This window comes from Carcharodon carcharias, chromosome 10 (assembly GCF_017639515.1).
Source record: "Carcharodon carcharias isolate sCarCar2 chromosome 10, sCarCar2.pri, whole genome shotgun sequence".
Taxonomy (NCBI): domain Eukaryota; kingdom Metazoa; phylum Chordata; class Chondrichthyes; order Lamniformes; family Lamnidae; genus Carcharodon; species Carcharodon carcharias.
Genome location: NC_054476.1, coordinates 15,464,058 through 15,476,350, shown reverse-complemented (window position 1 = coordinate 15,476,350; position 12,293 = coordinate 15,464,058). Strand labels below are relative to the sequence as shown.

The window sequence follows — 12,293 nt, the reverse complement described above, 5'->3', positions numbered from 1 at the left end:
CGGCAGCTCTCCAAGGCAGGACTTCCTCCCTCGTGAGGAGTGTAAGTCCAGACTCCAGCCAATTAACATTCGTCGGAGCGTGAAATCACAGGAGGGCAGGCAGTGTTGTCGGGTATGTGTTCCCCGTAGACTCTTCAGATGGTGGAAAGGTAAAATCCCGCCATCCTAAAAATCCAGGCCCTGATTTCAGATTAATCACGAGCCAGACCATACGAGATCCACTAGGTTTAATACTAAAAACATAATGGTTGAAATAGTCGAGAATGATTGTTTTAAATATAGCATCAATTTGTTTATTCGCTCTCAACTGCATGTTCCTGGCTCAGTTTCTCAGTTGAGCTTGCTTAGGTGGTAGGAGAAATCTGAAATGCATAACCTGCACTTAGTTTGATAAAAAATTAATGATGATGCTAATCACTGATGTACAATGTAATCTTTGCCCACATCACATCTGAGGCTGTGTGTCAGGAAGTAATTAATGGTCTCAAGTACCTTAAAACCTATCAGCTTGAAAGGTGTTGTATAACGGTGGGTGTTTTTAATCATGCCTGTGAGTTGGATGATGAGCAACACAAAAGACATCCATTTCGTTCAGTTCATTTACAAAAATGCCCATTTTATTGCGCGGAGAATTAAACTTCTGTAGTCCTGTTTGATTTCTTGACTTCAGACACGTAGAGCAATTATCAGAAAGCATTTATAAAATTATCACAGACTTCAACACTAACTATAGACCTGGAAGCTTACTTAATGATACAACTTATTATTTCATTATATATGACTCCCAACAGGCAGTAAGAAACACCATTGTATTGACACCTTCATAAGATAAGCGGAATCATGGAAAGCATGCAATATTGATTCATTTGTGCATAACCAGGTATGTGTGTGTGTGTGTGTGTGTGTGTGTGTGTGTTGGGGGGGGGTGGTGGAGGGAGTTGGTGATGGGCAGGAGGAGTGTGCTGCTACTGGAAGGTCCAGGACGAGAAAAGTCATTTTTTTTTATCCACTTCCAGTGAAACCAAGGGCAGAATTTTTCAGTCAACGTGCGAGGGCAGGCCCGACACGTAAATGACAAGCGATGACCTTATGGTTGGCGGGCAGAAGAAAAGGCCAAGGGGCCTTCGCGTTTTTTAGGAAACCTTACCCGTGAGCGGGATGAGGGCAGAGGGCAGTTAAGAGTCAACCGCATTTCTGTGCATCTGGAGTCACGTGTAATCCAGACGAGGTAAGGATGGCAGATTTCCCTCCCGAAAGGATATTGGTGAACCAAATGGGTTTTATGATAATCGGTGATAGTTTCGTGGCCACCATTATTGAGATAGCTTTTCGATTCCAGATGTTATTAATTGAATTTTAATCCCACCAGCTGCCATCCTGGTGGGATTTTAAACTTGTTTGGCACAGCATTAGCCTGGACCTCTGGATTACTCAACTAGGAGCATGAACCACATCTGACATATGCAAGGCTTGATAACGTAGACGTTTTTCATGGAAATGGTCAAAAATTATGAAAGGGTTTGAGAGGATAGGTTATTTCCCCTGGTGGATGAATAAGCAATAAGCCACAATCTCAGGAACAATGGAGGAAACTAAAAGGAAGGTTAAAAAAGACTTTTCATGCCTGGGATTATCAGAATATGGATTGCATTTACCACGATCTGCTATTGCCTGCTACTGCCAAGTCTGTATTGATACAAATGTGAGCCCGCTCTTCATTTCTCTTTTAAAATCTCTTGTTTGACTCTGCCATTATTTAACAGCCCATTTCTGCAGTAAACCCATTCGATAGATTCCAGCCGAAATCGTAGGGCAGAATCTTCCGGCTGGCGTGTGGGTGGTGGAGTCCGCACACCAGCGCTTAAAATATCGCGCGAGCGTCCCGAAGTTGGCACGCAGCATCGCGATATTTCGGTTGGCGGGCGCGCTAGGCAGCGGGGCACTCGCCCCCGCCATTAATTAAAGGCCTTGTTAAGGCCCTTAACCCTCCAATCGACCAGGATTTTGAGGGGCCCGTGTGAACTTCGGGTCGGCGCACTGGCCCAATGGGCAGGCGGGTAGGAGATTTTCACATGAGGGGGACATGTTAATGATTTTTAAATTTTTCGAGTTTTACAGAGTTTCGGCGCTCTCCCTGAGGCAGCACTTTGCCTCAGGGAGATGTGCGCATGCGCGGAAGAGCGCACTCTCACAGCTGGGGAATCCCAACCAACCCCAACCCCCCCCCCCACAACACAGGGCGCGCATAGCTCTTCCCGTCGGGCGGCACATAAGGCCCGCCCACTTAAAATGGCGGTGGGGCCCGTTTCGGCAGCGGCGATCGGTTGCCCACCCGCCGCCAAGTTGGTCGGGCCCACCCGCTCATCGAGGGCAAAATTCTGCCCATAGTCTGATAGTGTCCCCATTACCACCTTCCAAGAGCAGGGAGATCAGGTGGGCCGGGGAATGTGACGCACTCTGTCAAGCAAATACAGTGACGTGTAAAGCCCTGTTCAAAGGAAATGAGGGGCACTGGAGGGTCAAAGGACGGGCAGGGGATGTGGAGGGAATATTTACATAGGACAGTCCCTTCAGCACCTGTTCCAAACATAAAGTTTAGCATCTCAGTGAGCCTTACACGCACTTAATCTGCGGCCTCCCAACATGCTATGTCCGAGTGGTACATCTTGAGACGCTTTAGATCTCTGATGACTCCAGTGCTTCTGTCCTGTATGTTTGATACTGTCAGTCAAGTGCCATTCATTGAGTTAGTGGCCCTTGCGTATCTGAGTCCAGAAAGAGGTACCAGAAACTTGTAGGAAACATCACGAGTCACTCTTTTGCTTTCCCTCTTCCTCGCAAGGATTCAAGGTGCTGGCTCAGGAGCTTTCAAGTACGGATGAGCATCCGGAATGTGTGTCATCATTATCATGGCCAGAGCAAATGGAGCTTAATGACAAGCCTCTTCTGCATCCCATTGAGATATCGTCTTCCACAACCTGGACATCATCCCTCTCAAGCAATCCAAAAACACCCAACGCAGAGGATCTGGATACAGGTAGAAGAAAAGTGAAATTAATTTGAAATCTAGTGGAGTTGACATGAGAACCTGCTTTTGTTTTTTTTTACGGGACAATATGTTTGATCATTTTAGAAGGCAAATTGGTACATGTACATTTGTTCCAATTGAAATTGTTGGAGATACTAATTGGAATTTACTTTTTCTCTGTTTTAATGTTATACCTTGGGTTTATTCACCAGTTGGTGCAGCATTATGCACATCAATCCTCTAGAACTGGCGGAATAGCAAACCAGGGAAGATTTACCACATCCACTGGTAACCTGCTCAAGAGGACAATTAACCTCTGAAAAAATGAGTTCTGGCATCCATGCTCACTCTTTCCCGATGTATTTTGTTGACAAGTCCTGTTGTATTACAACCATAATCTATTTCAAAGATGGTATCCAACTCCTATATGTACAACTGGTTCATCATTTTGAAAGTCTTAACCACACCCATCCTGAGCCTGTAATTCTCCAAAGTGATTAAACCTTAATTCTCTAAGCTTATCCTTGAAGCTCAGAAAGTTGGTTTAGATATTATCTTTGTGACCCCTTTTGTACACATCAAAATCCTCAATATCCATCAGATGTGGAAAACAAAACAAGACACACACTGAAAGTGCAAAGATCAAAGCCATGATGTCAGATGTACATAGGGAAAAAAAAAACATGAATTAGGAGCCATTAGGCCCCTAGAGTTTGCTCTGTCGTTTGATAAGAGAACAGGATTAGGCTCAGTTGCGCCTGTAATTGAATATCCTGTTAACATTTCGTAGCCAGGGTCACAAGTGTAGAATGGTTACTTGGATGAAATAATGTAGGTTTCCCAAGCTCTATCAAACTCCACTCGAAGATGAATTGCTGCTTTCTGACAAAGAAAGAGTGAGCGGATAAAATAAGGAGGAGGAGTATCTAGGTACTGTTAAAGCCTTAAACGTGAAGGGAACATCATTGCATATGGACAAGAGCTAAGTAATCTGGTGGCGGATGTGGGTTTTTCAGCGTCCAAATTCTTGGTTGCCAGCCTCATTAGTGATGGAAATTCCATATTCAGTCCACTCGGTTTGAATTTTTTATGGTCAATGAATATTGCAAATCTGGTTCAAAATTGAAAATGAAAACTAATTCATAAATTTATTTCTGCAAAATAAGTAATAGGATTTGTATAAATGCTCTACCCCCAATAAAAATGTAGTTGTGAATGCAACTTATTGCATTCTCTTTTGAGAATGTCAATGTTACATTTGTTCAAATGCTGTATTTGAGATACTATAGGATCCCGAAATAGGCATTTCTTATAGCCATTTAATATTTTCACAAAACAAAATGTATCTGAGTGATTTTCATTGAAACATATCAAAATTGCTTCAAAGGATTTTATTTTATATCCACAATCGTTCCCATTTCTCAACTCCTCATCCAACAGTGATGTTATTTTGTAATTTTAGGCAGAAAAAAAGGGAAGAGCTGCAATTATATAACACTTTTCACAACAGCTGAAAATCTTAAAGTGCTTTACAGCCAATAAAATGCCTTTTGGAAGTATAGTTACTGTTATAATGTAGGAGCCAATATGCATGTAGCAAACTCCCACCAGCAGCAGCGTGATAATAACCAGAATATCTGTTTTTTGTGATGTTGATTGAGGGATAGGTATTGGTCAGAACATATGGAATAACTCCCCTGCTCTTCTTTGAAATTTTGCCGTGGGATCTTTTCTATCCACCCAAGCAGGCAGATGGGGCCTCAATTTAACGTCCCATCTTAAAGTCAGCACATCCGACAGCATTCTGTCAGGATGGCACTGGATTGTTAGCTTTGATTTTTGTGCTCAATCCCTAGAATTGGGACTTAGAACTGTAGGTATGTGAAGCTACACCTCCCTCTGACACTCTAATTCCAGGGTCCGCCCTGGATGGGGTAAAATGGTGAAGACTCGGTACAATTGAGTATTTAAAAAAATTATTTATTGTACCACCAATAATTTATAAATGACAGTACTCTGCTCTCTTCAATTTCAATCAATACCCACAATATTGATTGTGACAAGCACTGTTCCTTTTTATTCTCCTCAATTTCAAACAGTACTCACCTTGATGATCACTCAAGGAAATACGTTCCCATCTGTGCCAATAATCAATCTTGTCCACGATTATCCTTGCAAGTAGCACTCTCGTCCCTAAACACATGTTTCTTATAGCACAAAGAAATTATTCCTTGTACAATTATTGACACAACACCACCCCCCTCCCCCTTTTTGATTGTAACATCTTAAATCTTGGATCAATTCCACATCAAGGATTCATGATAGTCCATTAACATATAAAAAGTATTTCGACCCAGAGTATTCTGGGTTTATCAGTATCATCAATTTGGTGAATGGGTTTTTAGTCTCTGAAGCTGTTTTGGAATTAGCATTATGTGGGTACCAACCTAGACATAATGGAACCACAGCTATTAGTTTGTAAGTGCTGTTCGCAGCTTGGCCACCGGAGTTTAGTGGTCAAGGCAGTCACTTAAATCTGGACAAACACATCCCACTGTGAGGTCTGGTTGCATCAGCTATCTCTTGGTAAACATATTCATGGGGTCACTTCATTGTGCCTGTGTCTGTTTGAATAATTTCATTTCAGCTCCCAGTCCAAAGTTTCATTGGCTCCTGGAATACAAAATTTGGCCCATTTCTGACAATTGTCCATTTTACAAACTGCCTGGCTCCCTTTAAGTTAAATGCATTCCTGCTGAAGGACTCGCTGCAGAGCCTGGAATGTTGCAATTCAGAGGCAAGCAAGCTACCAGCTGAGCCATGGCTGACACACAAGAATGAAATACTTGAACTCCAAGGCTTTGTTCATCATCCCAAAATTTTTGTTCAACCCCCTACCTACATTTGTAAAAAATAAGCTAAGAAGGTTGCTTTAGTGCCATTGCTGTGTCTGTGACACTTATGGATGCCACTGAATTGATGCATTTGCAACAATTGCATTTTAGTTCAATTATTTTTATTCTGCAAGTAATATGTACCTGCAAATTGTAAAACTCACTGCCCTTTCCATGGTAATTAAATCCAAATCTACACGTCATTGGAGAACATGTTTTATCAATGGTATTTTATAAGGCAGCATTAAGCTTTATCTCTATAGAGATGTGCCACGTTAAACAAATCTGACTCTTTTGGAAATAATGCATTTACAACATAGTGGAGCAATAGGAGTTATCTCTTAATTGTTTCTAAGTAAATCAAGTGGCTTCTAAAAATAATTCCACGCCAAATAAATTTTTTCCTATTGTGCATTACTCCTGTTTCAAACCCTATAATTAAAATCAAAATCCCAATACAAGCGGAAACGTTTTCTTAGTTCTCTGATTTCCTTTTTAATATCCACTTCATAGTAATCAATCTACTGCCAAATCTAAAGGCAAAGAGCTAATCAAGTAAAAATGTTTAACCTGTGGTTCAACTTTAATTTAAGCTTCTTTGTTAACTGTTCAACCAGGGGAGCAGCTTGTTCCAACAGGAGGTATCTAATTACAGAGCTTGTTATAATTTGGCTCAATTGTCTGTGGCGATTTGAGATATAAAGACATTTTTTTTTATCTGTGTCTATACAGAGTATTAATTCACGCAAAAATAGATGCAAAAATCCTCGCAACCTACTTATGCAATCATGCAGAAGTCAGCCTCGTTCAGTGCAATCTTTTTAAAAAAACACAAATGCATAATTTGTAAATTTTGGATATGTCATTTGGATCTCTGAAGAGAAGCAGTAAAGAAAATCATACAGCAGGCTAAACATTAAATTCTGTTCCTTTTATTTTAAGGGTTTAAATGAGAACTTTATGGTAGCAGGAATTTAACTAACTTTCCTTAGCTGCTTATGAAAAGTACCAACATATTGATGAAGGTGTAAAAGCTGCTATGTGACTCTGCTAGGAATTCTGTTGTGATTGGAGCCATTGTGTGAATGCAATTTGTAAAAGCCCTTGATGACTTTGCCTTGACGCTCTTGATAGTTGAATATGCTTGTGACCACAACATGGATCAGACAAAATATAAGGAAAATGAATTAATTATACCATCTTTGTCAAAGTGTTGCTTAGCGTTCAATACAGTCAAAGAAAGTTTATGACTTTGGAATTATTGTCAGTTAATGCTGTTTAAGAATGAACTATATACGCTTTAACAGTGAGAAGTCTGCCCTCTTGTGTGGGCATATTTGTAGTTGAACAAGATCCTCGCTCTGGGAGGAACGTGAAAGTCTCATTATAGTGTATGATATCCAGTAGAGGGAGTGATTTGAAGATTTCTCTGTTGCAGAGTTTGTGGTAATTCCAGGAGTATTAAACCAAAATGCAAGACAATTTGTTTTCAAGTAGATTAAAAGCCATGACCTCTATTTTTACATTTACTGAACCGAAGCATGAAGAGTGATTTCCATTTTCTCTGTGCACTGGGGCAAGCCTTTAACAAATCAATACCGTTTACATTATCCAGCACAGCCTCAGTCTCAGAATGTGGATAGTACTCCAAAGAGTTTAAAGTAAAACAAATGAAATAAAAAGAGAGTTTACAGATGGTCAATCACCTACTGTGAAAAGGAAAGGACATGTTTAGTTTCAGGGAGAGATCCTTCGTCAAACTGAAAATTACAAGTTAAAAAGAGTATACACCCAAGATGTTAACTTAGTAGTGTTTTCTCTCTGTAGATGATAACTGAGCTGATGCACATTTTCAGAAATTACTGCATTTATTAAGATTTCCTTTATTTTCAAGTTTTCTTTATCCAATGTAAGTATTTCCTATTTGTAGCGGCTTAATTGTTTGACCTGAGTAGTAATTATTAACGCAGAAGACATGGAAATCAAACAGTTTTTTCCGTGGAAAAGCTATAAGGGAGAAAGCATTTCGGAATAAACGATGAAATGTCTTGTCATTTAGAACTATTGATGTATAAAACTGTACTCATCCTAACGTCTTGGGCTGAAAATTGGATAGCTCCCATTTTCAGACATGGAGCTCACAATTTGCAATTAGTCCGTGTCCGGTCCTATAGAGGCAGCATGCAAGTTTCGTGCTGATGCCTACTCATTGGATCGGTGGTTGTGTTCAGCAGAGCACGTTCAGCACTGCTGATTGGCTGAATACTCAACACGGGGCCCAGCATTGTGTGTGTGTGTGTGTGTGTGTGTGTGTGTGTGTGTGTGTGTGTGTGTGTGTGTGTGTGTGTGTGTGTGGCTAGCACATGTTTCAGCCAGCCTGCACCTTTTAGAGGCAGACTTTTCCTCCTAAAGAGGAGCTTTAATCTTTACGCTTAGCTTCTTATGGCTAGCTGTAACATCTTACCATTTCTTTGAAGTTCAAACTAATTTAATTTATCTAAAAATGCAAAAGTTCTGCACACCTCACATTTTAAATCTTGAGCCATGTTTACATATTTAGCATTTCCAACCTGGCTCCCCTTTTGATATCTCAAAAGTTTCAGACCAGCTGCCTGCAATTTAATTAAATCCCCCACATATACATCCACATAGAGAAATTAACCCAAACCCCGCTATTAACCTACCTTTACAATAAATTACAATAATATTATGAAAATTATTATATTTTCATGACACCAGGCCAGGGCGATAAGATAGTTATGTGCCAACTTCCCAGAGGACAAGGTCACAGATGGGTTTTGACACAAGGGTTCAGATGAGGCCATTGATGGGGTGGTTTGTAGGTGAATGTTGATGAGGATGCACATCAAAATGCTTGATGCATTAGCAGGCCTGCTAGACACCCTGTGTCACTGCCAATGTGCATGGAAGAGGCTGTCTCCCACTTGGTACAGAGCTTTGTGCAGCGCTGGGAGCCCGTCTTTTCTGATGTGGCAGATTTGTCATGACAGACCCTGTGAAACCAATGTAGCTCCTGGTGGCCAAGGTCGTATTTTCCTTTGCAACACAGGTAGAAGCCGCCAAATGTCTGAGTGCTACACTGGACGCTAACGCTGAGGTAATGAGATCCATGCTTGGTCCCATGAACGCTCAGACCACAATGGCTGCAGGCCCCCTTGCCTTAAGAAGACTGCAAGCTCTCAAAGCAGTCCAGAAACCTATATCCTCCAACAGATTACTAGGATTGCTCAGGCACCATACTGCTGGAGTGCCAATGGCTCTATGGAACAGAAACCTGCTCCCCTTGCTCAGAATGACAGCGTTCATGCTCCCGCTGCTGCCACTCCACCAGTGCCACTCTGCTAGCACCTCTCAACCAACCAGCCTGGACTTCTGTTGCCTTTTTTGAGATGTTGTAGTCTGAAGCCTGACCCTCAAGGCCCAAAATCCCTCAAGGGAATTCTGTAAGACCACCTGCAGTCTCCCCTACTGAAAGTCAGCAGCCTTCCACCAGCCATCTGTTGACACTGGGGTAGCACTGTCTAGGAGAACTAGAACAGGCAAAGGCACCTTCAAGGCAAGAACTAAGGGAATGCACAAGGTTGAATGTTTATGTTTTTATGTGTAATATTGGATGTGTTGTGGGATAAAGTTGTTGTGGAAAGTTTTTTTGTTGGTGCACTTTATTGGAGAATTTTGGCCGTGATGCTGTGATGGGACAGTGCAGATCGATAGAAAGGTGGAGAATCATGGGTCAACGCTGTCAAAGGGAAGACACCCTAAGGGAAGTGGAATCTCAGTAGATGCTCAATGACAGCCCACAACGAGCAAAGGGGTCCCGGACTCTTTCTTCCTGCCTCCTCTTATTCCTCCCGACAGAGCCATGTGCTCCCTGCACCATTGGAAACCTGCTCCCCTCGCTCAGAATGACAGTGTTCATGTTCTTGCCACTAGCACTCTGCCAGTGCCCTTGCTATCACCAACCAGCTGGACTCCTCCTGCCTTTGTTGAGGTGCTGTAAGTCTGAAGCTAGCCCCTCAAGGCCCGGAGTCCTGTAAGGGAATTCTGAGGGAAAGCCACAGGCCTGCTCATCTCTCTGCTTAGAGAGAAGATGGTGAAGTCTGCTTTCTTGGCATAAAGGGCCCCTGACATCTCTTGGATGCAGTAATGAACAACCAGCAGTGCGGTAAAGTGGAGCACCATGTACCTTTAAGAGAATGCAAGTGGACCAACCATATGATAGTACTGACCAATCAGTATACAGCGTGGGCTACAGGTTAACTGTAAGTCTAAAGGTGGAGGTGGTTCTGGGAGCATGCAAGGATTTAGTACTCTGCCTTCTGTTGCAATAAGCAATCACAGGCAATCGACAATTCAAACAAGTCGAGTGCTTTTCTGCCACTTCTATGGTCACATAAGGCGGCACTGCAGAGAAAGGCTGAGACAGCATTTTAAAGGTAAAGGGAGAAATCGTGAAATATGTCTCATGGAAGAACCTGAAGAAATAGAATCAGACATCCAGTCGTTATATAACCTAAAGGTGGGTAGAACCAAGCCAATCCAAGTAGCCATTGTAGTCAACGGACAACCATTAAGATGGAAGTTGATACTGGTGCATTGATGTCCATCATTGGAGAACATACATTCAGATACTTGAATGAAGGAACTCATCCTTTAAGTTTTGAAGTTTCAGACACTAAACTGAAAATATACATGGGGGAAGAAATAAGACCGAAAGGGATATGTCACGTCAAGGTGCAGTATGAGAAACAGTCTGCAAAATTACCCCTATTTGTAATGTCAGGCAGGGGACCGAGACTCCTTGGAAGGAACTGGCTGGGAGAGATAAACTTTGCTAAGTTCCCAATTCGAAACTAGAAGTGTTGCTGCAAGGAAAAAATGAGAGTGCGAAGACCAAACGGGAGAAGCCTGTAGAAGTGTTGCGCCGAGACAATGTTCAAGTTGAAGCCACGGTCCTTCAAAGAGGAAGGAGAAACCTATTAAAGGACTTTCATGTCTACACACTTCAATCAGTTCCCAATCTGTGCCAGTGAAAAGACATGAAGAAGATAAGGAAGAGTTAAACCTGCCGCTAGCCGAGTTAAGGAGTGAATTAGCTGAGGAGGGGCAACGATATGAAATTCTCCAGGGAACTATTAATGAGAATAGGAAAGAATTGAAAGAACTGAAGCAGCAGCTGCATAAAAAACCCTGAAGTTTTAAAACTAGAAGGCCCTGAGTTCTCAGAAGAGCTGCCGGAAAACCCAACTATTGAGCTCACTCACGTTCAGCTCGTGCCTGAGTCCAGTCCAGCCAATAATGAAATTAAAGAGAAGGCTGAGATACATATCAGTGCTACCAAGAAAAGGACACACAGGAAGAAAGAAGAATTATTGACAATCCTCGAAAAGAAAAACTATTTTCTTTTTCTCTGCGATGCTTTGTGCTTGTTGCCCTTTATCTGTCTCAGCTTGGAGAAGGAGGGGTAGAGGGGTAGCAGGAGGGAATGTGACCACACACGGAAGGTGGTGAAATCATCCACGGAGGAACCTATTGGACAACTGTCCCCTCTGGAAAGAATTTCCCGGTAAACCAGCCGAGGTTGTTGAACTGCGACGCTCAAAATGTCCGAGGAAACATCCTGAGAGAGTTTATTTGTAAATAGTCATCAGTGTAAATGGTTCACATGTTATAAATTTGTCGACTGTATTTTTTAAGTGAAGGGGGAGGGTGTGGTAAAGGGGAGTACCATGTACCTTTAAGAGAAAGCAAGTGGACTAACCATGTGACAGTGCTGACCAATTGATATACAGCACGGGTTACTGGTTAACTGTAAGGGCAGAATCTTGCCCTCAGATGGTGGGGGGGCCCGACCGGCTTGGCAGTGGGCAGGCAGCCGACCCCTGTCACTGAAATGGGGCCCATCGCCATTTTAAGTGGGTGGGCCAATTAAGGCCCACCCAGCGGCATCCCCAACTTGTTCCAGGGTGGGGGAGGGATTCCCCAGCTGTCAAAGTGCACTCTTTCATGCATGCGCGCGATAGAGTACACTGCTCCCTGAGGCAAAGTGCTGTCTCACGGAGATTACTGACAGTGGTAAAAACTTTAAAAATAGAAAAATTACAAAATTATTACCACGTCCCACCTCATGTGACAATGTCACACAAGATGGGACAATGGGACATGTTAATAAAGAACACATAAACTTTATTATTTTTGTTCAAAACGGACATGAAACTTCACACCACCAGTGGATGGAGTTTCATGAATAATCTGGAGCCCGCTGGGGCTCCTGGCCTGCCCGACAGCCTTAAGCTTGGACGGGCAGGTCTTTAAGTACTTTAACTAGCCGGTCAATGGCCTCAATTGGG

At 42.4% G+C, this 12,293-nt stretch overlaps 1 protein-coding gene across 1 annotated transcript in view; it reads left to right on the top strand.

Moving 5' to 3' along the window:
- The window catches only part of ano3 (anoctamin 3), a 599,584-nt gene that overhangs the window by 122,468 nt on the left and 464,823 nt on the right, over positions 1–12,293 (top strand). Inside the window, exon 2 of the mRNA XM_041198368.1 lies at positions 2,843–3,037. Coding sequence (XP_041054302.1) covers positions 2,843–3,037 — 195 coding nt within the window. The remainder of the gene's footprint in view (positions 1–2,842; positions 3,038–12,293) is intronic.